The sequence below is a fragment of the Pristiophorus japonicus genome, chromosome 14, assembly GCF_044704955.1.
Source record: "Pristiophorus japonicus isolate sPriJap1 chromosome 14, sPriJap1.hap1, whole genome shotgun sequence".
Taxonomy (NCBI): Eukaryota; Metazoa; Chordata; class Chondrichthyes; family Pristiophoridae; genus Pristiophorus; species Pristiophorus japonicus.
In genome coordinates, this window is record NC_091990.1 from 87,038,570 (window position 1) to 87,065,637 (window position 27,068).

Genomic DNA, 27,068 nt, shown 5'->3' on the forward strand with positions numbered 1-27,068 from the left:
CATCGGCAGGGGGTGGTTTTGATCGTGGAGTGGGGGTGGGTGTGATTTTGATCGTGGAGGGTGTTTTTGATCGTGGAGTGGGGGGTGATTTTGATCGTGGCGGGGGGGGGGGATTTTGATTGGGGGGGAGTGATTTTGATCGTGGCGAGGGGGGGGGTTATTTTGATCGTGGAGTGGGGGGTGATTTTGATCATGGGCGTGGGGAGTGATTTTGATCGTGGAGGCGGGGGGAGTGATTTTGATCATGGAGCGGGGGTGGTGATTTTGATCGTGGAGGGGAGTGTGATTTTGTTCGTGGAAAAGGGTGATTTTGATCGTGGAGGTGGGCGTGATTTTGATCGTGGACGGAGGGGGAATGAGTTTGATCATGGAGGGGTGGTGATTTTGATCGTGGATGGGGGGTGATTTTGATCGTGGAGTGGGGAGTGGAGTGATTTTGATCGTGGGGTGGGTATGATTTTGATCCTGGAGGGCAGGAGGTGTTTTTGATCGTGGAGTGGGGGGTGATTTTGATCTTGGGGGGCTGATTTTGGTTATGCGGGGGGAAATGATTTTGATCGTGGGGGTGTGATTTTGATCATGGCGGGGGTTATTTTGATCGTGGAGGGGGGAGTGATTCTGATCATCGGCAGGGGGTGGTTTTGATCGTGGAGTGGGGGTGGGTGTGATTTTGATCGTGGAGGGTGTTTTTGATCGTGGAGTGGGGGGTGATTTTGATCGTGGCGGGGGGGGGGATTTTGATTGGGGGGGAGTGATTTTGATCGTGGCGAGGGGGGGGGTTATTTTGATCGTGGAGTGGGGGGTGATTTTGATCATGGGCGTGGGGAGTGATTTTGATCGTGGAGGCGGGGGGAGTGATTTTGATCATGGAGCGGGGGTGGTGATTTTGATCGTGGAGGGGAGTGTGATTTTGTTCGTGGAAAAGGGTGATTTTGATCGTGGAGGTGGGCGTGATTTTGATCGTGGACGGAGGGGGAATGAGTTTGATCATGGAGGGGTGGTGATTTTGATCGTGGATGGGGGGTGATTTTGATCGTGGCGGGGGGAGTGATTTTGATCGTGGCGAGGGGGAGTGATTTTGATCGTGGCGAGCGGGGGTGATTTTGATCGTGGAGTGGGGGGTGATTTTGATCATGGGCGTGGGGAGTGATTTTGATCGTGGAGGGTTTGGGGTTATTTTGATCATGGAGGGGGGGTGATTTTGATCGTGGAGGTGGGGATGATTTTGATCGTGGACGGAGGGGGAGTGATTTTGATCATGGGGGTGGTGATTTTGATCATGATGGAGCGAGTGATTTTGATTGTGGCAGGGGGTGATTTTTATCGTAGGTGGGGGTGGTGATTTTGATCTTGGAGGCGGGAGGAGTGATTTTGATCGTAGTGGGTGGGGAGTGATTTTGATCGTCGAACGGGGGGAGTGATTGTGATTGTGGAGGGGGGTGATTTTGATTGTGGAGGGGGGGTGATTTTGATCATGGAGGGGGGTGAATTTTATCGTGGAAAGCAGGGAGTGATTTTGATTGTTGGGGGGTGTGGAGTGATTGTGATCGTGGCGCGAGGGGGAGGTGATTTTGATCATGGAGGGGGTGGGCTGATTTTGATCATGGGGGCGGCGGTGATTTCGATCGTGAATGGGGAGGTGATTTTGATCGTGGAGGGCGGGAACGTGATTTTGTTCGTGACGGGTGTTGATTTTGATCGTGGAGGTTGGTGTGATTTTGAATGTAGCGGTGTATGATTTTGATCCTGGAGGGCAGGAGGTGATTTTGATCGTAGCGGTGTATGATTTTGATCCTGGAGGGCAGGAGGTGATTTTGATTGTGGATGGGGAGTGCTTTTGTTCGTGGGGGTGGGGGTGATTTTGACTGTGGAGGCGGAGTGATTTTGATCGTGAAGTGCGGGGGGTGATTTTGATCATGGAGTGGGGAGGGGAGTGATTTTGATCATGAAGGGCGGGGGGTGATTTTGATCATGGAGTGGGGAGGGGAGTGATTTTGATCATGAAGGGCGGGGGGTGATTTTGATCATGGAGTGGGGAGTGGAGTGATTTTGATCGTGGGGTGGGTATGATTTTGATCCTGGAGGGCAGGAGGTGTTTTTGATCGTGGAGTGGGGGGTGATTTTGATCTTGGGGGGCTGATTTTGATTATGCGGGGGGAAATGATTTTGATCGTGGGGGTGTGATTTTGATCATGGCGGGGGTTATTTTGATCGTGGAGGGGGGAGTGATTCTGATCATCGGCAGGGGGTGGTTTTGATCGTGGAGTGGGGGTGGGTGTGATTTTGATCGTGGAGGGTGTTTTTGATCGTGGAGTGGGGGGTGATTTTGATCGTGGCGGGGGGGGATTTTGATTGGGGGGGAGTGATTTTGATCGTGGCGAGGGGGGGGTTATTTTGATCGTGGAGTGGGGGGTGATTTTGATCATGGGCGTGGGGAGTGATTTTGATCGTGGAGGGGAGTGTGATTTTGTTCGTGGAAAAGGGTGATTTTGATCGTGGAGGTGGGCGTGATTTTGATCGTGGACGGAGGGGGAGTGAGTTTGATCATGGAGGGGGCGTAATTTTGATCGTGGAGGGGAGTGTGATTTTGTTCGTGGGGGGCTGATTTTGAAATGGGGGATGATTTTGATTGAGTGGGGGAGTGATTTTGATCGTGGCGAGGGGGGGTGATTTTGATCGTGGAGTGGGGGGTGATTTTGATCATGGACGTGGGGAGTGATTTTGATCGTGGAGGGGGGGAGTAATTTTGCTTCATGGAGGGGAGGAGTGATTTTGAGCATGGAGGGGGTGTGATTTTGAGCGTGGATGGCGGGTGATTTTGATCATGCAAGGTGGGGAGTGATTTTGATCGTGGGGAGGGGAGGGATTTTGAACGTGGAGGGGGTGTGATTTTGAGCGTGGAGGGGGTATGATTTTGATCGTCGAGTGAGTGGGGCAGTGATTTTGATCGTGGGGTGGGTGTGATTTTGATCATAGAGTGTGTTTTTGATCGTGGAGTGGGGGGTGTTTTTGATCGTGGAGTGTGGGGTTCATTTTGATCGTGGAGGGGGGAGGGATTTTGATCGCGAAGGGGGGAGTGATTTTGATTGTGGGGGGCTGATTTTGATCATGGCGTGGGGGGTGATTTCGATCGTGGAGGGGCGGGTGATTTTGATCTTGGAGCGGGAGGGGGGTGATTTTGATCGTGCAGGCGGGGGGAGTGATTTTGATCGCGGAGTGGGGCGTGATTTTGATCGTGGAGTGGGGGGTGATTTTAATCATTGAGGGGGGGTGGTTTTGATTGTGGAGAGGCGGCGTGATTTTGATCGTGAGGGGGGGTGATTTTGATCGTGCGGGCGGGTGATTTTGATCATGGGGGGCAGTGATTTTGATCTTGGGGGGGGGGGTGATTTTGATCATGGACAGCGGTAGTGATTTTGATCATGGAGGGGCGTAATTTTGATCGTGGAGGGGAGTGTGATTTTGTTCGTGGGGGGGTGATTTTGAATATGGGGGGTGATTTTAATCGTGGGGAGCGGGGGTGATTTTGTTCTGGTGGTGGGGGGGGTAATTTTGATCGTGGAGGTGGGGGGAGTGATTTTTATTGTGGTGGTTGATTTTGATCGTGTAGTGGGGGGTGATTTTGATCGTGGAGGGGGGAATGATTTTGATCGTGGAGGCGGTGGTGATTTTGATCGTGGAGTGGGGGGGGGGTGATTTTGATTGTGGAGTGGGTGGTGATTTTGCTCATCGGCAGGGGGTGCTTTTGATCATGGAGTGGGGGGGGCAGTGATTTTGATAGTGGGGGGTGATTTTGATCGTGGAGGGTGTTTTTGATCGTGGAGTGGGGGTGATTTTGATTGTGAAGGGTTTGGGGTGATTTTGATCGTGGAGGAGGGGTGATTTTGATCGTGGAGGAGGGGTGATTTTGATCGCGAAGTGGGGGAGTGATTTTGATTGTGGGTGGCTGATTTTGATCATGGTGAGGGGGTGATTTTGATTGTGGAGGGTTTGGGGTGATTTTGATCGTGGCGAGGGGGGGTGATTTTGATCGTGGACGGAGGGGGAGTGATTTTGATCATGGGGGGGTGATTTTGTTCGTGATGGGGGGAGTGATTTTGATTGTGGCAGAGGGTGATTTTGATCGTCGGGGGTTGATTTTGATCTTGGAGGCGGAAGGAGTGATTTTGATCATGGAGGGTGGGGAGTGATTTTGATCGTGGAGGGGGGGGAGAGATTTTGATCGTGGAGGGTGGGGAGTGATTTCGATCGTGGAGTGGGGGGGTGATTTTGATCGTCGGGGGGGTGATTTTGATCTTGGAGGCGGGAGGAGTGATTTTGATCATGGAGGGTGGGGAGTGATTTTGATCGTGGAGCGGGGGGAGGGATTTTGATCGTGGAGGGGCGGAGTGATTTTGAGCATGGAGGGGGTGTGATTTTGAGCGTGGATGGCGGGTGATTTTGATCATGGAAGGTGGGGAGTGATTTTGATCGTGGGGAGGGGAGGGATTTTGAACGTGGAGGGGGGGTGATTTTGAGCGTGGAGGGGGGGTGATTTTGATCGTGGAGTGGGGGGGCAGTGATTTTGATTGTGGGGAGTGATTTTGGTCGTGGGGTGGGTGTGATTTTGATCATGGAGGGTGTTTTTGATCGTGGAGTGGGGGGTTGATTTTGATCGTGGAGGGGGGAGGGAATTTGATCGCGAAGTGGGGAGTGATTTTGATTGTGGGGGGCTGTTTTTGATCATGGCGTGGGGGGTGATTTTGATCGTGGAGGGACGGGTGATTTTGATCTTGGAGCGGGGGGTGATTTTGATCGTGCAGGCGGGGGGAGTGATTTTGATCGTGCAGGCGGGGGGAGTGATTTTGATCGCGGAGTGGGGCGTGATTTTGATCATTGGGTTGGTGTGATTTTGATCGTGGAGGGTGTTTTTGATCGTGGAGTGGGGGGTGTTTTTGATCGTGGAGCGTGGAATGATTTTGATCGTGGAGGGGGTGGGCTGATTTTGATCATGGGGGAGCGGTGATTTCGATCGTGAATGGGGGTGATTTTGATCGTTGTGGGGGTGATTTTAATCATTCGGGGGGGTGGTTTTGATCGTGGAGAGACGGCGTGATTTTGATCGTGAGGAGGGTGATTTTGATCGTGAGGGAGTGTGATTTTGATTGTGCGGGCGGGTGATTTTGATCGTGGGGGCCAGTGATTTTGATCTTAGGGGGGTGATTTTGATCATGGACAGCGGTAGTGATTTTGATCGTGGAGGGGGCGTAATTTTGATCGTGGAGGGGAGTGTGATTTTGTTCGTGGGGGGGTGATTTTGAATATGGGGGGTGATTTTAATCGTGGGGGGCGGGGGTGATTTTGTTCGTGTGGTGGGAGGGGGGGTAATTTTGATCATGGAGGTGGTGGGAGTGATTTTTATTGTGGTGGTTGATTTTGAACGTGTAGTGGGGGGTGATTTTGATCGTGGAGGGGGGAATGATTTTGATCGTGGAGGCGGTGGTGATTTTGATCGTGGAGTCGGGGGGGTGATTTTGGTTGTGGAGTGGGGGGTGATTTTGATCATCGGCAGGGGGTGGTTTTGATCATGGAGTGGGGGTGGCAGTGATTTTGATCGTGGGGGGTGATTTTGATCGTGGGGTGGGTGTGATTTTGAATATGGAGGGTGTTTTTCATCGTGGAGTGGGGGGTATTTTTGATCGTGGAGTGGGGGGTATTTTTGATCGTGGAGGGGAGAGGGATTTTGATCGTGAAGGGGGTGAGTGATTTTGATTGTGGGGGGCTGATTTTGATCATGGCGTGGGGGGTGATTTTGATCGTGGAGGGTGTTTTTGACTGTGGAGTGGGGGTGATTTTGATTGTGGAGGGTTTGGGGTGATTTTGATCGTGGAGGAGGGGTGATTTTGATCGCGAAGGGGGGGAGTGATTTTGATTGTGGGTGGCTGATTTTGATCATGGTGAGGGGGTGATTTTGATTGTGGAGGGTTTGGGGTGATTTTGATCGTGGCGAGGGGGGCTGATTTTGATCGTGGACGGAGGTGGAGTGATTTTGATCATGGGGGAGGTGATTTTGTTCGTGATGGGGGGAGTGATTTTGATTGTGGCAGAGGGTGATTTTGATCGTCGGGGGTTGATTTTGATCTTGGAGGCGGGAGGAGTGATTTTGATCATGGAGGGTGGGGAGTGATTTTGATCGTGGAGGGGGGGGGGGAGATTTTGATCGTGGAGGGTGGGGAGTGATTTCGATCGTGGAGTGGGGGGGTGATTTTGATCGTCGGGGGGGTGATTTTGATCTTGGAGGCGGGAGGAGTGATTTTGATCATGGAGGGTGGGGAGTGATTTTGATCGTGGAGCGGGGGGAGGGATTTTGATCGTGGAGGGGCGGAGTGATTTTGAGCATGGAGGGGGTGTGATTTTGAGCGTGGATGGCGGGTGATTTTGATCATGGAAGGTGGGGAGTGATTTTGATCGTGGGGAGGGGAGGGATTTTGAACGTGGAGGGGGGGTGATTTTGAGCGTGGAGGGGGGGTGATTTTGATCGTGGAGTGGGGGGGCAGTGATTTTGATCGTGGGGGGTGATTTTGATCGTGGGGTGGGTGTGATTTTGATCATGGAGGGTGTTTTTGATCGTGGAGTGGGTGGTTGATTTTGATCGTGGAGGGGGGAGGGAATTTGATCGCGAAGTGGGGAGTGATTTTGATTGTGGGGGGCTGTTTTTGATCATGGCGTGGGGGGTGATTTTGATCGTGGAGGGGCGGGTGATTTTGATATTGGAGCGGGGGGGGTGATTTTGATCGTGCAGGCGGGGGGAGTGATTTTGATCGCGGAGTGGGGCGTGATTTAGATCGTTGGGTTGGTGTGATTTTGATCGTGGAGGGTGTTTTTGATCGTGGAGTGGGGGGTGTTTTTGATCGTGGAGCGGGGAATGATTTTGATCGTGGAGGGGGTGGGCTGATTTTGATCATGGGGGAGTGGTGATTTCGATCGTGAATGGGGGTGATTTTGATCGTTGTGGGGGTGATTTTAATCATTCGGGGGGGTGGTTTTGATCGTGGAGAGACGGCGTGATTTTGATCGTGAGGGGGGGTGATTTTGATCGTGAGGGAGGGTGATTTTGATCGTGCGGGCGGGTGATTTTGATCGTGGGGGGCAGTGATTTTGATCTTGGGGGGGTGATTTTGATCGTGGACAGCGGTAGTGATTTTGATCGTGGAGGGGGCGTAATTTTGATCGTGGAGGGGAGTGTGATTTTGTTCGTGGGGGGGTGATTTTGAATACGGGGGTGATTTTAATCGTGGGGGGCGGGGGTGATTTTGTTCGTGTGGTGGGAGGGGGGGTAATTTTGATCATGGAGGTGGTGGGAGTGATTTTTATTGTGGTGGTTGATTTTGATCGTGAAGTGGGGGGTGATTTTGATCGTGGAGGGGGGATTGATTTTGATCGTGGAGGCGGTGGTGATTTTGATCGTGGAGTGGGGGGGGTGATTTTGATTGTGGAGTGGGGGGTGATTTTGATCATGGAAGGTGGGGAGTGATTTTGATCGTGGGGAGGGGAGGGATTTTGAACGTGGAGTGGGGGTGATTTTGAGCGTGGAGGGGGGATGATTTTGATCGTGGAGTGGGGGGGGCAGTGATTTTGATCGTGGGGGGTGATTTTGATCGTGGGGTGGGTGTGATTTTGATCATGGAGGGTGTTTTTGATCGTGGAGTGGGGGGTGCTTTTGATCGTGGAGTGGGGGGTTGATTTTGACGTGGCGGGGGAAGGGATTTTGATCGCGAAGGGGAGAATGATTTTGATTGTGGGGGGCTGATTTTGATCGTGGTGTGGGGGTGATTTTGATCGTGGAGGGGGGACGTGATTTTGATCATGGACGAGAGGTGATTTTGATCGCGAAGTGGGGGAGTGATTTTGATTGTGGGTGGCTGATTTTGATCATGGTTTGGGGGTGATTTTGATTGTGGATGGGGAGTGATTTTGATCGTGGAGGAGGGGTGAATTTGATCATGGCGGGTGGAGTGATTTTGATCGTGGCGAGGGGGGGGTGATTTTGATCGTGGACGGAGGGGGAGTGATTTTGATCATGGGGGTGTGATTTTGTTCATGATGGGGGAGTGATTTTGATTGTGGCAGAGGGTGATTTTGATCGTCGGGGGGGTGAATTTTGATCTTGGAGGCGGGAGGAGTGATTTTGATCATGGAGAGTGGTGAGTGATTTTGATCAAGGAGGGGGTGAGGGATTTTGATCGTGGAGGTGCGGAGTGATTTTGATCGTGGAGGGGGTGTGATTTTGATCGTGGAAGGTAGGTGATTTTGATCGTGGAAGATGGGGAGTGATTTTGATCGTGGGGTGGGAGGGATTTTGATCGTGGAGGGGGGGTGATTTTGAGCGTGGAGGGGGTGTGATTTTGATCGTGGGGGGGTGATTTTGATCGTGGAAGGCGGGCAATGATTTTGAATATGGGAGGGTGATTTTGATTGTGGGGGGCGGGGGTGATTTTGATCTCGTGGGGGAGTGAGTTTGACCGTGGAGGGGGGAGTGATTTTGATCATTGAGGCGGGGTGATTTAGATCGTGGAGGGGGGGATGATTTTGATCGTGGGGGTGTGATTTTGACCGTGGAGGGGCAGATGATTTTGATCGTGCGGGGGGGGGGGGTGATTTTGATCATGGGGGCAGTGATTTTGAATTTGGGGGTGTGATTTTGATCGTGGACGGGTGTGTGATTTTGTTCGTGGGGAGGATAGTTTTGAATATGGGAGGGTGATTTTGATCGTGTGGGGCGGGGGTGATTTTGATTGTGGGGGGAGTGGGGTGGGATGATTTTGATCGTGGAGGGGGGGTGATTTGGATCGTTGGGGGGGCGGAGTGATTTTGATCGTGGAAGGGGTGGGGTGATTTTGATCGTTGGGGGGGTGATTTTGATCGTGGAGGGGCGGGTGATTTTGGTCATGGACAGGGGTGGAGTGATTTTGATCGTGGAGGGGGGGAGTGATTTTGATCGTGGGGGGGTAATTTTGAACGTGGAGGGGGTTGCTGATTTTGATCTTGGAGCGGGGGGGGCTGATTTTGATCGTGCAGGCGGGGGGGGGTGATTTTGATCGCGGAGGGGGGGCGTGATTTTGATCGTGGAGTGGGGGGGATTTTGATCGTGGAACGGGGGTGTGATTTTGATCATGGAGGTTGGGGTGATTTTGATCGTAGGGTGGTGTGATTTTCAGCGTGGATGGGGGGAGTGATTTTGATCGTGGGGGCTGATTTTGATCGTGGGGGGTGTTTTTGATCGTGGAGTGGGGGGGTGATTTTGATTGTGGAGGGGGGGGTGTGATTTTGATCGTGGAGGTGCGAGGAGTGATTTTGATCATGGAGGAGGGGGGTGATTTTGATCGTTGGCGGGGCGGAATGATTTTGATCGTGGAGCGGGGTTGGTGATTTTGATCGTGGAGGGTTAGGGGTGATTTTGATTGTGGAGGAGGGGTGATTTTGATCGTGGCAAGGGTGGGGAAGTGATTTTGATTGTGGCGAGGAGGTGATTTTGATCGTCGGGGGTGGGAGTAGTGATTTTGATCATGGAGGGTGGGGAGTGATTTTGATCGTGGAGGGGCGGAGTGATTTTGAGCATGGAGAGGGGGTGATTTTGATCGTGGAAGGCGGGTGATTTTGATCGTGGAGGGGCGGAGTGATTTTGAGCATGGAGAGGGGGTGATTTTGATCGTGGAAGGCGGGTGATTTTGATCGTGGAGGGGCGGAGTGATTTTGAGCATGGAGAGGGGGTGATTTTGATCGTGGAAGGCGGGTGATTTTGATCGTGGAAGGTGGTGAGTGATTTTGATCGTGGAGCGGGGAGGGGGGGTGGAATTTGATCATGGAGGGGGTGGGCTGATTTTGATCATGGGGGTGCGGTGATTTCGATCATGAATGGGGGGTGATTTTGATCATTGAGGGGGGGGTGATTTTGATTGTGGAGTGGGGTGTGATTTTGATCGTGGAGGGGGAGGTGATTTTGATCGTAGGGTGGTATGATTTTGAGCGTGGATGGGGGGAGTGATTTTGATCGTGAGGGGCTGATTTTGATCGTGGGGTGGGTGTGATTTTGATCGTGGAGGGTGTTTTTGATCGTGGAGTGGGGGGATGATTTTGATTGTGGAGGGGGGGTGTGATTTTGATCATGGATGTGCGAGGAGTGATTTTGATCGTGGAGGGGGAGGGATTTTGATTGCAAAGCGGGGGGGAGTGATTTTGGGGGGCTGATTTTGATCATGGCATGGGGGATGATTTTGATCGTGGAGGGGGTTGATTTTGATCGTGGGGGGGTGATTTTGATTGGGGTAGTGCTTTTGATCGTAGGTTGGGGTGATTTTGATCGTGGAGTGGGGGTGATTTTGATCGTGGAGTGGGGGAGAGTAATTTTGGTCATGGGGGTGTGATTGTGATCATGTAGGGGGGGTGATTTTGATCGTTGGGGGGGGCTGAGTGAATTTGATCGTGGAGTGGGGGTGATTTTGATTGTGGAGTGGGGGAGAGTAATTTTGATCGTGGAAGGGTGATTTTGATCATGTATGACGGGGTGATTTTGATCGTGGGGGGTGATTCTGATCGTGGAGGGGGGGTTGATTTTGATCGTGGAGGGGGTGTGATTCTGATCGTGGAGGGGGGGTTGATTTTGATCGTGGAGGGGGGGTTGATTTTGATCGTGGAGGGGGGGTGATTTTGATCGTGGGGGGTTGATTTTGATCGTGGAGGCGGTGGGGAAGTGATTTTGATCATTGCGGAGGGGGTGATTTTGATCATGGAGTGGGGGGTGATTTTGATCGTTGTGTGTGGGGTGTGTGTGGGGCTGGTGTGTGTGTGTAGGGGGGTGGTGTGTGTGTGGAGCGGGTGTGTGTGTGGGTTATGTGTGTGTATGAGCTGGGTGTGTGTGTGGGGGGGGTGTTTTTGGGTGGAGGGTGTGTGTGGGGTGTATGTGCTGGCTATGTGTGTGAGGTCCGTGTGTGGGTTCCGTGTGTGTATCCAAACGTCTGACATACCAGCAAGTTCACACTGGGGAGAGCCGTTCACCTGCTCCGTGTGTGAGAAGGGATTCACTAATTCATCCGGTTGGAAATACGTGATCCACATCAAACAGAGTGGGGTGAATGTGATCCATTGTTCTATCTGGATCTCATTCTCGCTCTCGTTCCCTTCCCACTTCAGACCTGCATAACGATCTTCCCCTTTCCCCACTGTTCTCTCCGTGCTCTAACCCCAACCCCTGAGTTCCTAAGTTTCCCCAGCCCCTGGAGTTTCTGACATTTCCACCCCCCTCCGAGTCATGACCTTCTCCCCGAGTTCCTGACCTCCACCCACAACTCCTGACCTTCTTTCCCCAAGTTCCTCACTTTCTCCTCTCCCTCGCAAGCTCCTCTCCACTCTCCGAGCTCCCCTCTCCTCCCTCCCCTCTCCTCTCTCCCTCTCCTCCCACCCCTCTCCTTCCTCCTCTCCTCTCCTTACCCTCTCCGAGCTCCTGTACCCCCCCTTCCCTCCCCACTCCTCTCCCAACCCATCTGATCTCCGATCTTCTCCAGACGGAGCCAAAGAAAGCTTGCTCTGCAGGCCTCAGCCATCACAATGTCGAATGTGTGATTGTATCGAGTGCACATGCGTGACTGGATCAAGAGCACATGCATAACTAGATCGCGTGCACATACGTGACCGGACCGAGGACACATACGTGACCGGATCGAGGGCACGGTGTGACCGGATCGAGGGCACAGTGTGACCGGATCAAGGGCAGTGTGACCGGATCGAGGGCACAGTGTGACCGGATCGAGGGCACAGTGTGACCGGATCGAGGGCACAGTGTGACCGGATCGAGGGCAGTGTGACCGGATCGAGGGCAGTGTGACCGGATCGAGGGCAGTGTGACCGGATCGAGGGCACAGTCTGACCGGATCGAGGGCAGTGTGACCGGATCGAGGGCAGTGTGACCGGATCGAAGGCACAGTGTGTCCGGATCGAGGGCACAGTGTGACCGGATCGAGGGCAGTGTGACCGGATCGAGGGCAGTGTGACCGGATCGAGGGCACAGTATGACCGGATCGAGGGCAGTGTGACCGGATCGAGGGCAGTGTGACCGGATCGAGGGCGGTGTGACCAGATCGAGGGCAGTGTGACCGGATCGAGGGCAGTGTGACCGGATCGAGGGCAGTGTGACCGGATCGAGGGCAGTGTGTGACCAGATCGAGGGCAGTGTGACCAGATCGAGGGCAGTGTGTGACCTGATCGAGGGCAGTGTGACCGGATCGAGGGCAGTGTGACCGGATCGAGGGCAGTGTGACCGGATCGAGGGCAGTGTGACCGGATCGAGGGCAGTGTGACCAGATCGAGGGCAGTGTGTGACCTGATCGAGGGCAGTGTGTCCGGATCGAGGGCAGTGTGTGACCGGATCGAGGGCACAGTGTGACCGGATCGAGGGCATGGTGTGACCGGATCGAGGGCAGTGTGACTGGATCGAGGGCAGTGTGACTGGATCGAGGGCACAGTGTGGCCGGATCGAGGGCAGTGTGACTGGATCGAGGGCAGTGTGACTGGATCGAGGGCAGTGTGACTGGATCGAGGGCAGTGTGACCGGATCGAGGGCATGGTGTGACCGGATCGAGGGCAGTGTGACTGGATCGAGGGCAGTGTGACCGGATCGAGGGCATGGTGTGACCGGATCGAGGGCACAGTGTGGCCGGATCGAGGGCAGTGTGACTGGATCGAGGGCAGTGTGACTGGATCGAGGGCAGTGTGACCGGATCGAGGGCACAGTGTGACCGGATCGAGGGCACAGTGTGACCGGATCGAGGGCACGTGAGTCAGGATCAAGGGCAGTGTGACCGGATCGAGGGCAGTGTGACTGGATTGAGGCCTGTGTGACCGGATCGAGGGCACATTGTGACCGGATCGAGGGCACAGTGTGACCGGATCGAGGGCAGTGTGACTGGATCGAGGGCAGTGTGACCGGATCGAGGGCACAGTGTGACCGGATCGAGGGCACAGTGTGACCGGATCGAGGGCACGTGTGTCAGGATCAAGGGCAGTGTGACCGGATCGAGGGCAGTGTGACCGGATCGAGGGCACAGTGTGACCGGATCGAGGGCAGTGTGACCGGATCGAGGGCAGTGTGACCGGATCGAGGGCAGTGTGTCAGGATCGAGGGCAGTGTGACCGGATCGAGGGCAGTGTGACCGGATCGAGGGCACAGTGTGACCGGATCGAGGGCACAGTGTGACCGGATCGAGGGCAGTGTGACCGGATCGAGGGCAGTGTGACCGGATCGAGGGCAGTGTGACCGGATCGAGGGCACAGTGTGACCGGATCGAGGGCAGTGTGACCGGATCGAGGGCAGTGTGACCGGATCGAGGGCAGTGTGACCGGATCGAGGGCATAGTGTGGCCAGATCGAGGGCAGTGTGACCGGATCGAGGGCACAGTGTGTCCGGATCGAGGGCAGTGTGACCGGATCGAGGGCATAGTGTGGCCAGATCGAGGGCAGTGTGACCGGACCGAGGGCAGTGTGTGTCCGGATCGAGGGCAGTGTGACCGGATCAAGGGCACAGTGTGACCGGATCAAGGGCACAGTGTGACCGGATCGAGGGCAGTGTGTCTGGATCGAGGGCAGTGTGACCGGATCGAGGGCACAGTGTGTGACCGCATCGAGGGCACAGTGTGACCGGATCGAGGGCACAGTGTGACCGGATCGAGGGCACAGTGTGACCAGATCGAGGGCACAGTGTGTCAGGATCTAGGGCAGTGTGACTGGATCGAGGGCAGTGTGACCGGATCGAGGGCACAGTGTGACCGGATCGAGGGCACAGTGTGACCGGATCGAGGGCACGTGTGTCCGGATCGAGGGCACAGTGTGACCGGATCGAGGGCAGTGTGACCGGATCGAGGGCCGTGTGACTGGATCGAGGGCAGTGTGACTGGATCGAGGGCAGTGTGACCGGATCAAGGGCACAGTGTGTCCGGATCGAGGGCACAGTGCGACTGGATCGAGGGCACAGTGTGTCCGGATCGAGGGCAGTGTGTGACCGCATCGAGGGCACATTGTGTCCGGATCGAGGGCAGTGTGACCGGATCGAGGGCAGTGTGTGACCGCATCGAGGGCACAGTGTGACCGGATCGAGGGCACAGTGTGACCGGATCGAGGGCACAGTGTGTCAGGATCTAGGGCAGTGTGACCGGATCGAGGGCACAGTGTGACCGGATCGAGGGCAGTGTGACTGGATCATGGACACAGTGTGTCCGGATCGAGGGCACAGTGTGTCCGGATCGAGGGCACAGTGCGACTGGATCGAGGGCACAGTGTGACCGGATCGAGGGCACAGTGTGACTGGATCGAGGGCAGTGTGACCGGATCGAGGGCAGTGTGACCGGATCGAGGGCACAGTGTGACTGGATCGAGTGCACAGTATGACCGGATCGAGGGCACAGTGTGACCGGATCGAGGGCACAGTGTGACCGGATCGAGTGCACAGTGTGACTGGATCGAGTGCACAGTGTGACTGGATCGAGTACACATACACAGTACCACAGTACGGGGATACAGGCGCAGAGGGAATAAGAACACGGTGGAAATAATCATTCACCCCATTTTTGGCTGTCAAAATAACTCCCAGTGGTGTCGGGGGGCTGGGGATGGATTTGATCGCTGAGGTGGGGAGTGGGGAGTGAACTGGATCCCAGTTTGACCCGTGGGGTAGGGGCTGAATTAATCCCCTGTAGTGGAAGAATGAAATCATTTCAATTGGATAGTTTAAATTTGCATGTCCTAAGAAAGAATCAGAACCATCATTTCAGTCGTTTTATGAGAAGGATGATCTGTGCTGACTGCTTAAGCTGTTACAATGTATATATGGGTTATCTTGTGTAAAAGTATCAAACAGTTCGAACAATACAAACTCGAAACCAAAGCCATTGTTCCTGTAGGCATTGTGAGACGCTACCTTATGGAAAGAGTCTTATTTCAAATGTTTCTCAATCCAGTCTTTGAATGGAGCTACATTTGTATAGACGGTGAATAGTTCCTGGCTGCATCCTTTCTCGTAGCCCCAGCTCACCAACCCCAGCAGGTACCAGGTGAGAGCAGAGGCTGCCCTGTCTGCCGCGGGGAAGGTGGCCACACCACCCGTCTCCAACGGGCAGATGTTTGACCAACCGCTCGGATCTTGGCGGGCGCAGAACATGTTCTCGGTGATGCTGACGGAGATCCCGTGGTCCTCGTACTGCTGCTCGCACTGGACGGAATCGCCGATTTCAATGGTGCCCACACGGAGGGTCTCATTTTTATGGGCTGAGTCCTTGGCATCACTCTGCATTTTCCACCCGGTGACGTAGCCCTGTGTATTCATGGTGGATAGATCTTTCACATCAGGGAGACACACAGGCTGCACCTGGTCAGTGATTTTCGCCTTGTCCATCAGTTTGATTATTGCAATATCTGAATCAAGCAGGATCGGGTCATAGGCAGGATGCACAATAACTGCAGAGATCTGAAGGAAGGAAAGCACAATACTGTCAAAGTGGTTGGAATGTTTTTATTGTTTTATCGGTCTTTTTGTGCCCTTCAAGGTGGAGGCTGTCAGTGATGAGAATGGCAGACATTTCACTTGTACATCTAGCCTCAGCATGGGTTTTATGCAGAGTAAAGCTCCCACTACACTGCCCATCAACAACTCTGAGGGCAGGTACAGCATGGATTGGATACAGAGTAACGCTCCCTTTACACTGTCCCAATAAACATTCCCAGGGAACGTACACAGTAACATAAGGAAGTACAGAACTGGAAAAGAAAAAGACTCTACATCCATCTGGCTGAAATATCGTTCAATTATCAATTCAATTCACCCTTAAATTCTTCTACGCTATCTGCCTCTCTCATGTAGTCTTATCTTATCAACAGTAAAGAATCCCATGCTCTTCAATCTCTACCTTAAGATTAGGTGCCCTTTTCTGCACTGCCCCCAAGCTGGATATCTTGTGGCCAGAGTCTCCTGGGATTTGTGCTCTACCCATCCCAAGAGCAGGTTAGCTTTCCTTCCTGCTACTGTGTGTTGTTGGCTGCAATGAACTATCCACCAATATTGCCAAACCCCTTTCCTGTGTGGGGTTCTGTAGCCCAGAGTCACATTCACTATATTTCCCTTCCCTAATCTCATTACATTGCAGCTAGAGTAAGATGCTGAGTAAAACTCCTCTACATTGTTACACCAAACACTGCCACCCCTGCCCCCATTTTAGTTGATCTTGCAAAGTTGCGTTGGAAGTGAGAGCGGGCACTTTTTGTGTTCAGAAAGGGGGGGGGGAATTGTATTATCCACTGTAATTGCCTGCTAGTTCTGCCTCCCTTTCCCCCTGTGCCGTATATACCTGCAGTTGTGTGAGCACATCAGGATCTGAACCTAGCGGAAGACGGGACCCACTGTTATTACGAGGGCCAGTTTCTCTTCGATAGTTGGTCACAGATTGTAAAATTGCAAACATTTTCTTTTCTTTTGAGGATTCTAGGCTGGCACAGAATGAACAGTAAATGCAACCTTGCTAGTGTCGCCCACATCCCGAGAATGCATTTTTTTAATAAGAAGGTGACCCATTAGTTCTTTCAACAACAGAGGTATGGGAGTTGGCAGAACCTTGAAATACATGTGGGAGAAATGAACTTTGTCCATCCTTGGTCAGTGAACACACCATGTGTCATGTATCTCACACTACTGTATATAACTGTACCTTACCATGCGATACATGACTGTAACTAGACATGACCTGTAACCACAAGCATACCTTACCACCAGGGATGCACTTGCAGGAGACACTGCATACCTGTTCCACACAGGTATATAAAGGCAGGTCTCAGGCAAGTGTGGCATTCGAGAGCTGTGAAATAAAGGTGCAGGTCCTGAATGACCTTGACTTCAGCATGTGCCTCGTGTAAGTCTGTACTGCAGGATCAGGACTTTACAGTGGCGACGAGTTACGGGATCACAAAATCCACAGAATGGCTATCAACGGCTCAGATGAGAAATACAATGCTGGAGATAATTTGGAGGACTTTATAGAAAGGCTCCAGCAAAGCTTTGTAACCAAAGACTGGTTGGGCGACGACAAGGCAGACAAGAGAAGAGCCCATCTCTTGATCAGCTGTGGCTCGAAAACATACGCCTTAATGAAGGATCTGCTGGCACCCGAGAAACCAGCAAGCAAGTGGTTTGAAGAGTTGAGCACACTGCTAAGAGACCACCTGAAGCCAGTGAGCAGCCTACACATGGCCAGACACAGGTTCTAGAACTACAGATATTGTGTGGGCCACAGCATACCCGACTATGTGTCGGAAGTTCGGAGGCTGGCTGGTTTATGTGAGTTCTCTGATGAACTAAGGAGAGAAGTATTGAGAGACTTTTTTATTGAAGGAATAGGCCACACAGGCGTATTCCGTAAGCTCATAGAGACCAAGAACTTGACCCTAGAGGCAGCAGCACTGGTCGCACAGACATTCTTGGCAGGAGAAGAAGAAACGAGGTTGATCTATAGTGCGAGTACGACAACTAACGAGCGAGCAAGTAAATTAAAGAAACTTCTACCGGAGCTGTAAGTGTCGGAGTAATTCTTTTCGGAGGTCGAGATTTCGACAGTTACTTCTTGGAGGTTCCACCGAGATGCATACTCTCTGTCCTGTGAGTAAAACGGATACGGGCATAGTGCCTCTCCAGTGAAAGGCTTCAGTGGCCAAACAAGGTGAGCCTTTTGCTCACAAGAGGTTTCTTCACTGGTGAATCGCATATGTAATCTGTTGTCCACAGGGGAGGTACTGCAATCTACAAGACTCGGCATTTAAAAGCTAAAGGTATTTTTTTTATAACTATTTCTTTCTCAGCTCGCCAGCAGAAGAGAACAAGTTCTGGAAAAAATCTCGAGACAGCCCGGGGAAGGTTTCAGTAGGTAAGGGAGCGCTAGTCGATCGAAAAGGGTTCCAGGTTCTTATGTGATAAGATTTTTATTGTTTTTAATTCGGAAGGGGTTCTTATGTGATAAGACTATAAAAAAAAAGAAAGCGCTAATCGATCGAAGGTTCTTATGTGATAAGATTTTTATTGTTTTTAATTCGGAAGGGGTTCTTATGTGATAAGACTAGAAAAAAAAAGAAAGCGTAATCGATCAAAGAGTTTGGGTACGGAACCTTAAGTTTTATCAGTTTTTATTAGGATAAGTTGAGGACTCGGTCTGTAGTGGCGTACAACGCAGACTGAGAATTTGTTTAGATAAGGTGTAAGGTTATGATTTGTGTACTCGCGGGAATATTGTTTGTTGTCCTTGTATTACTGTTGTGTGCAATACCTTTGTGAGTCATTGCCATTAGAGAAACGGGAAGAGTCACTAGGGAAAGTTGTGATTCGGGAAAAAAAACCAAAAAAAAAACACAAGGATTGATTAAGAAAAGAAACAGTAACTGATCAACTACGGTTTGTTCGTGCCAACATATCTCACACACCCAGACTGAGCCCGAATTAAGAGCCTTTTCAGGCCACGTAACGGCCAGGAGAAGTGGGCGTAGAGAACTCGGTTGGCCGAAAGGATTGTGAGATCAGAAACTGGAAAAATCTTAAATCATCCAGGATGGGGGCTGGATCAAGTAAACCACCATCAAAAGGGACCCCAGCCCATTTTATGCTCCAGAATTGTGGTCAGTCTTCAATTGACCACCTAAGAGAATGGGTAAAATGGACTAAGGGTGAAAACAGGCCATTTCCACCCGATGGTTCATTCAATTTAGAGAGAATAACCTGTCTAGAAGAATGCCTTATAGACAGAGACCCAGGTAGAAGAGGAAAAAAAAAAGTGAATTGGTCAGCGTTTGGAGATTGGAAAAGGGAAGCTGAGGAACGACACGAGAAGAGCCTAAGAGTTAGCAAGCAGTGTACTAGAGGGAGAAAGCAGGGGGATGAACAGGTAGAGCAGGTGAATCGCCCTCGACATAACAAACATCCATCCGTTATGGTTGCTAAAGAGACAAAGGCACACTCACCTAGGGCCCCTGAGGGTTGGGATAAGGATGAGGATGAGGACTGGGATGAGGATTGGACTCCCTACAGCCATCGACCACCGCCGTATGTTCCACCCCCGGGGGGTGCTCCAGGCCAACAAGGAGGAGACGATCCTCAGGCCGGAGTACAGGGAAACGGGGTAACACCCGCTCCCAACAATACAGGTGCGGCTGCAGGAAATATAAGTCAGTCACAAGGGAATCAATACCATGACAGCCCTGCAGGTGGCACACGAAGTCTTACCCGTGGACCAGAGCCCGGTGCCCTGGAGCCATCATCATCTGCATACCCAGTAAGACTTTTTCCCAGTCCACTCTCTGGGGGGGCTCCGGTCCCTATTTATCGACCATGGTCACCAAGTGAATTAAGAATAATTGTGGAAGGATTGGCAGACCCCAAAACCAATATTGAAAAGGCCATAGACCAGTTAAAAGTAATCATCTTGTGCCACGAACCCAGTATATTAGATGGTCAAATCTTACTGAAAGCATGGTTAAAGGACACAAAATTTGCCGAACTTGAGATAAAATTCAAAGATTTTAAAACCCATCGAGAGGCTCCGGATGCAGATCCCAGCACGAAGCCAGGAGAGGGGTTCTGGGGAAGATGTTGGGAAGCCTTACATTCGGTGTTCCCGAGGAAAACGAATTGGTCCAAAATTATGGAAACTACACAAAGAAAGGAGGAGGATGTTGAGGATTATGTAGAAAGAGTGCGAGAGATCATGAACCAATGTTCAGGCATGAAAATGGAGGAGGTAGAAGCTCCTATGATCAGCGCCGTGGTAAACGGGCTACGACCTGAACTCAGAGATCCCTTTAAACTAGTTTGTCTCGGATGGCGACAGGAATCGCTATCCAAGGTTGTATCTATGTTAAAGGACATACAAGAGCGAAATAGAGAATCTAGAAGCAAGGTCACCATGTTTGTAGGACAAGCAGCTCCAATAACACCCACCCCGGTGACACTGTCCTACGCCCCCCCCCAGGGTAGAGGAAGAGGGCGAGCCACAGGAGGATATTACAGGGGAAGAGGGAGAGGAGGTGCAGGGCAGGAACAATATGATACCTGTCACAATTGTGGTCAGATTGGACACTGGGCTAGAACTTGCCGGGCAAAACAGCAACAACCAAATTATGATTGGACTCAACAGGCAGGTAATAGAGCACACCCTCCCCCTCCAGGACCCAACCCGTATGCGACCCAAGTCCAGGTACATGCTAGACCTCAGACTAATTTCTCTGTGCAAGATCCATTTGGATCACAGAATCAAAAGCAATTTGGCCAACCACCAAATTGCCCGTATAATGATCAATGACGCCCAATCCCAGACCCGAGTGCTGCGAACAAACAGCTACCCGTCGTTTCGTTAAATGCCATAGGAGAGCCTGAAGTAAAAATACGAATACAAGGGAAGGATATCCCATTCCTAGTGGATACTGGTGCCACCTATTCGGTCCTTTCAAGGGAAGATACGACGGGAATTCCCACTTCCACTAATCAAACCTCAGTGATTGGACTATCTGGACACGCACAGCAAATGTTTTTCTCCAACCCTATCAATGTACAATTAGAGGATTACGAAGATAATCATTCATTCCTACTGTCTAAGGAGGTTCCAGTGAATCTGTGTGGACGTGATCTATTATGTAAAATGAATGCCACATTCCTCTGTTCCCCAGCTGGTCTGGAGGTTCGAGTCCCCATAGATAAATGTGCCGCATATCCACTACTTCAACCCACAACTCCCATATTGTATGCCTGGAAAAATTTGGACCCCACACTAAGCAAAACCCTATCCTATTTGGTTGGTTCATATTGGTGTGTAACAAGGTTAATCACAGACTACCTCAAATCTCAAACCTTGGGCAAGTGGTACGAAACATTACACTGCACAGCATATTGTGACAACACGGGATCAGACGCTACAGCACAAATCTTTTATCAACCATTCCTGCACCAGAAACATCAATTGATGATCGAACAAATCTTTATCGGACCCGAAGGGATAGCGGCAGGGGTTGAATTATCCTCCCACGTCAGAGCTTGTTTAGGGTTAAAGGGAGCGTTCCACACTGCACCCTTGCGGTTGCAGGCACACATAAGCCCCAGGATTTAGGACGAATGGTTAAAAGAATGCAAGGATCCCCAGTACAAGAGGGATGGCACACATGTAATGGAACTTTGGGGCAACATGAAAGGGGGGGAGGCTATTCTGTCAAGTTGAATGGGAAAATATACTTCGATGCTGTCTATAGTGCGAGTACGACAACTAACGAAACATCGGAACAAGGTGTTCACAGCGTGAAACAAGCCGCTACTCCCACATACAGACAAAGGCAGGAGAGCAGGCCTTCAATAGCAGGCAGTGGCGCCAGAAGCCATCAAGGGCCACATGAATAGCCGTTCACACCTCATCAACCCACAATGCGAGCAATCAACTACAAACTGAGAGAAGCTCAAGAGAGATCAGCCAGACGCAGCTCATCTTTCGGAAACAATGGAAGCGGTCTGTGCTGGAGATGTGGGGGAAGGCACTCATCAAGGGGGTGTCGATTTCAGCATGCCGTTTGCAGAAACTGCAACTATACAGGGCAGCTGGCCCGCATGTGCAGAAAAACAGCAGCTCGGCTGGTATACGAATTGGAAGGGTCGGAAAGCGGACCAGAAGACAGTGGGGACATTGCCCAGGACACCGAGGTACAGCGGGTCAACACGATCAATGTCCACTGTTCTTACAACAAGATGTCTCCAATAATGATGAGGGTCCTACTCAAAGGGATACCCGTCAACATGGAACTGGACACGGGAGCGAGTCAGTCTCTCATGAGCATCCAACAATTTGAACAGCTGTGGCCGCACAAAAGCAACAGACCAAAACTCACAAGGGTCGACACCAAACTAAGGACCTATACCAAAGAAATCGTCCCAGTCCTTGGCAGCGCAATGCGCTCAGTCACACACAAGGACGGTGAACCGACTTCCCCTGTGGATTGTCCCCGGAGATCTCCCAGCACTGTTGGGGAGAAGCTGGCTGGCAAAACTAAAGTGGAAATGGGATGATGTTCACGCCATGTCGTCAGAGGAACGGACCTCCTGCTCAACAGTTCTAAGTCAATTTGAACATCTCTTTCAGCCAGGTGTGGGCACCTACAAAGGGGCTAAAGTTAAAATCTACATCACACAGGATGCTAGACCGGTCCATCACAAGGCTAGAGCTGTGCCTTATGTGATGAGGGAAAAGATTAAACATGAACTGGACCGGCTTTTGCGGGAAGGCGTTCTCACCCGTGGAATTTAGCGACTGGGCAAGTCCCATCGTCCCTGGCATGAAGCCTGACAGATCCATATGAACCTGTGGGGATTACAAATCTACCATAAACACAGTCTCCCTACAGGACCAATACCCGCTGCCCAGAGCAGAGGACCTATTTGCCACATTGGCTCGAGGAAAACTTTTCTCAAAACTAGATCTCACATCTGCAGCTATGACGCAGTAACTGACCGAAGAGTCTAAGCTACTCACCACCATCAACACACATCGAGGCCTTTTCATGTACAATCAATGCCCATTCGACATCAGGTCGGCAGCTGCCAAATTCCAGCGCAACATGGAGAGTCTGCTCAAGTCCATCCTGGGGACGGTTGTGTTTCAAGACGATATACTCATCACGGGCAGGGACACCGACTCCCATCTCCGCAATTTGGAGGAAGTACTAAAGCGATTGGATCGGGTAGGCCTAAGAGCTAAGAAATCCAAGTGTCTGTTTCTCGCGCCTGAGGTTGAATTTTTGGGCAGAAGGATTGCCGCTGATGGAATCCGCCCAACAGAATCCAAAACCGAAGCAATTTGTCTGGCACCCAGGCCCCGGAATGTCTCGGAACTGCGCGCCTTTCTCGGGCTACTCAATTACTTTGGGAACTTTATGCAGAACTTGAGCTCACTGCTGGAGCCTCTCCACGTGCTACTCAGAAAGGGGTGCGATTGGTTTTGGGGGGATGCCCAAGAACATGCCTTCAATAAGGCACGCAACCTTCTATGTTCCAAGAGTGTTTTAGCCTTTTTTGATCCAGGTAAAAAGCTAGTTCTTACATGAGATGCGTCAGCGTACGGGGTCGGGTGCGTTTTACAGCATGTCAATGGTGCGGGTAAATTACAACCCATTGCTTATGCCTCCAGGTCACTTTCGCGGGCGGAGTGTGGGTATGGTATGGTGGAGAAGGAGGCGCTCGCGTGTGTGTACGGTGTCAAAAAGATGCACCAATACCTTTTCGGGGCCAAGTTCGCGTTAGAAACCGACCACAAACCCCTCACGTCCCTGCTATCCGAGAGCAAGGCAATAAATGTCAACGCCTCGGCGCGCATTCAAGGGTGGGCATTCATGCTGGCGTCTTACGACTACACAATAAGGCACAGACCAGGCACAGACAACTGTGCCGACGCGCTTAGCAGGCTACCCCTGGCGACCACGGAAGGGTCCGACGAACAGGACTGTGGTCATGGCAATAAGTGCCTTTGAGTCCACAGGTTCGCCCATGACGACTCGCCAAATCAGAGCCTGGACAACCAGCGACCCCACGTTATCCTTAGTCAAAAGATGTGTTTTAACTGGTGACTGGGCAGATGCTCGCGATGCCTGCCCCGAGGAGATCAAACCTTTCCATAGGCGCATATTGAACTATCACTTCAGGCAAACTGCCTGATGTGGGGCAGCCGTGTAGTCATGCCTTTGCGAGGCAGAGAGGCGTTTGTCCGGGAGCTCCACCGCGAGCACCCAGGGATTGTTCTCATGAAGACCATAGCCAGATCCCACGTCTGGTGGCCTGGCATTGACGCGGACTTGGAGCTCTGCGTCCGATGGTGCACCATTTGTGCCCAACTCAGTAATGTCCCCAGGGAGGCCCCCCTGAGCCCCTGGCCCGCTAAACCATGGTTGCGGGTGCACGTAGACTATGCGGGCCCATTCAAGGGCAAAATGTTCCTCGTAGTCGTCGATGCATTTTCAAAGTGGATCGAATGCACCATTTTAAACTCGAATACCACCTCCATCACTGTGGAGAGCCTTAGAACCATGTTTGCAATGCACAGAATTCCTGACATATTGGTCAGTGATAATGGTCCGTGTTTCACCAACGCAGAATTTCCATATTTTATAGTTGACCACGGCATAAATCACGTTAAGACGGCACCGTTCAAGCCGGCCTCCAATGACCAGGCAGAGCGAGTAGTGCAAATCATTAAACAAGGCATGCTTAAAATCTAAGGTCCCACGCTGCAGGGCCGCCTGTCGCGACTGCTGCTGGCATACAGATCTCATCCGCATTCATTGACTGGGGTTCCCCCCGCGCAACTATTGATGAAACGGACCTTAAAGACTAGGATCTCGTTAATCCTCCCAGACATGCATGAAATTGTGAGGCAAAGCGCTGGAAGCTAACCGAATACCATGACCGAAATTCGAGGGAGAGGTGGAATGAGATAGGGGACAAAGTGTTTGTGCTAAACTATGGCAGGGGTCCCAAATGGCTTGCAGGGACAGTAACAGGCAAGGAAGGAAACAGGCTACTGGTTGTACAAATGGACAATGGCCAAACCTGCCGGAGGCATGTAGACCAAGTAAAAAGTAGATTCACCAACAACACTGCAGAACCAGAGGCAGACTACAATGTGGAACTCACACCACACCTGGTGGACAGACAGAGGGAACAACCTGAGGAAAGGGCAATCTCAACAGACAGCCCAGGCGAGATACCAGCAATCACACCGAAAGTAAAACAGGCACCAAGGCAAACAACTGAACCACAACTAAGACGCTACACGCGAGAGCATAGACCACCTGAGAGACTGAATCTATAAAGACAATAAGACCTTGGGGGAGGGTGATGTCATGTATCTCACACTACTGTATATAACTGTATCTTACCATGCTATACGTGACTGTAACTAGACATGACCTGTAACCACAAGCATACCTTACCACCAGAGGTGCACTTGCAGGAGACACTGCATACCTGTTCCACACAGGTATATAAAGGCAGGTCTCAGGCAAGTGTGGCATTCGAGAGCTGTGAAATAAAGGTGCAGGTCCTGAGTGACCTTGACTTCAGCATGTGCCTCGTGTAAGTCTGTACTGCAGGGTCAGGACTTTACACCATGCAGCAGTGCTCTGGGTGTCACAATGTACAGGTTAAAGTCACAGAGCCTGGAGTCAGTGGCAGAACATCTTCCCTTCCTCCCCTGCCTTTCCAGGGTGAATGTTACTCACTTGTAGGTACTGCCGACTTTTCTCTTGGCGTTCCTCATTGTGGTAATGCTTTCCCAGAACCACCATCATGTCGGCCGTGCTGATCAGCGAGGCTTTGCCCAGCTCTGTCACGCAATGGGCAGCGACCACGATGCTCCGCTCATTCAGGACCGCCCCGCTGCAGGCCAGGAACCACGTGCGCTGCCGGACAATCTCGTTGCTGGTCCGCGATGTCTTCTGGTAGAGCGCGGCCTGCCAAGGCCAGGCCATCAAGGTCAGATTCTGCAGGCTGAAATTGCCGAGTTTCCCGCAAACTGCCAAGTAGGAGAAAAACAATTCAAGCATTACACTTTAAAGCAGCCATGCGAGGAAACACAGCTGGAATAAAATCCTGATTTCCACAGGTTCAATGTCAAAACGCACTTCGCTGGTTCAGTGGATCTCCGTTAAGTGCACCACAGGAAGGATATATTGGCCTTGGAGTGGGTGCAAATGCACCAGAATTATATTGGGACTGAAAGGGTTAAATTATGACAACAGGTTGCATAGACGAGGCTTGTATTCGATTGAATATAGAAGATTAAGGTTTTTTTAATTGAGGTGTTTAATATGCTAAAGAATTTGTTAGGGTATATATAGAGATAAACTATTTCCTCCGGTGGGGGAGTCCAGAACAAGGGGGCAGGACCTTAAAATTAGAGCTAGGCCATTCTGGGGTGATGGCAGGAGCCATTTCTTCACAAAAAGAGTAACGGAAATCTGTAAGCCTCGAGCCCAAAAAGCTGTTGAGGCTGGAGGCTCAATTGGAAATTTTCAACACTGAGATCGACAGATTTTTGTTCGGCAAGGGTATTAAGGGTATTGTGATACCAAGGCAGGTAGATGGAGATAAGGCACAGATCAACCATGATTTAATTAAATGGCAGACAGGCTCGAGGAGTTGAATGGCCTACTCCTGTTCCTATGTTCCTATCTAGCTTGGATTAAAGAAACAACCGCAGAAACGCTAAAGATTCTCACATTATAGTTGTGGGATACAGCCTCTCCACTGGTCATTTACGTACCTTTACTGTTGGGAGCAAAAGTCACAATCCACCAGGAACCATAGGTTTACAGCAGAGGGAGGTCCCAGCCATTACAAGTCAGGCCAGAAATGTCCAGGATCGGCAACAACATTATCCTTGCAGTTTTCCTGTGTGTACCATGGCTTCTCTTCCTCAATTTCTTGGACCCTACACTTACTCATCCACATGTAGCCCCTCGGTGGCATGGCAGGCAGTGAGTCAGCACCAACCTCTACCTCTTTCTTGGCCCCATGACCACCTCTGTACTGTCAGACATGAAGCCACGGATGCGTCAAATCCAGAACACGCAAACTCTGCAACTAAGAGCTGAGCTTCAAACCCCGCAGCACTAAGACTGATTACTGCACACCTACAACATTACCCAGCTCACTCCAAGATAGGTTTAAAGGTGAAGAGGGAAGTAAAGAGGTGGAAATGTTTAGCGAGGGAGTTCCAGAGAGGCTGAGGTGCTGAATGCCCTGCCAGAAATGGTGGTGAAAGGAGGGGCAGAAATGCATAGAACACCTAAGCTGTAGGACGAATTGGTTCAGGAGAGATACAAGAGATATATTATCCATTATTTAAGAGATTGGGTGAGCCTCTCTGGAACTCCCTTGCTAAACATCTCCATCTCTTTGCTTCCCTCTTCACCTTTAAACCTATCTTTTTGACTGAGTATTTGGTCACCATCCCACCATGCATCGGTTACCTTAATTTATTTAT

The 27,068-nt window shown here is 51.3% G+C and overlaps 1 protein-coding gene across 3 annotated transcripts in view; it reads right to left on the reverse strand.

Annotated features, from left to right (window-relative positions):
- Nucleotides 1-14,802: 14,802 nt before the first annotated feature.
- Nucleotides 14,803-27,068, reverse strand: part of pamr1a (peptidase domain containing associated with muscle regeneration 1a) — a 319,049-nt gene continuing 306,783 nt past the window's right edge. For all 3 annotated transcript variants that reach the window (XM_070899341.1, XM_070899342.1, XM_070899340.1), the window contains 2 exons: nt 25,303-25,595; nt 14,803-15,490 (listed from right to left, as the gene is read on the reverse strand). In XM_070899341.1, coding sequence (XP_070755442.1) covers nt 14,960-15,490; nt 25,303-25,595 — 824 coding nt within the window. In that variant the 3' untranslated portion in view covers nt 14,803-14,959. The remainder of the gene's footprint in view (nt 15,491-25,302; nt 25,596-27,068) is intronic.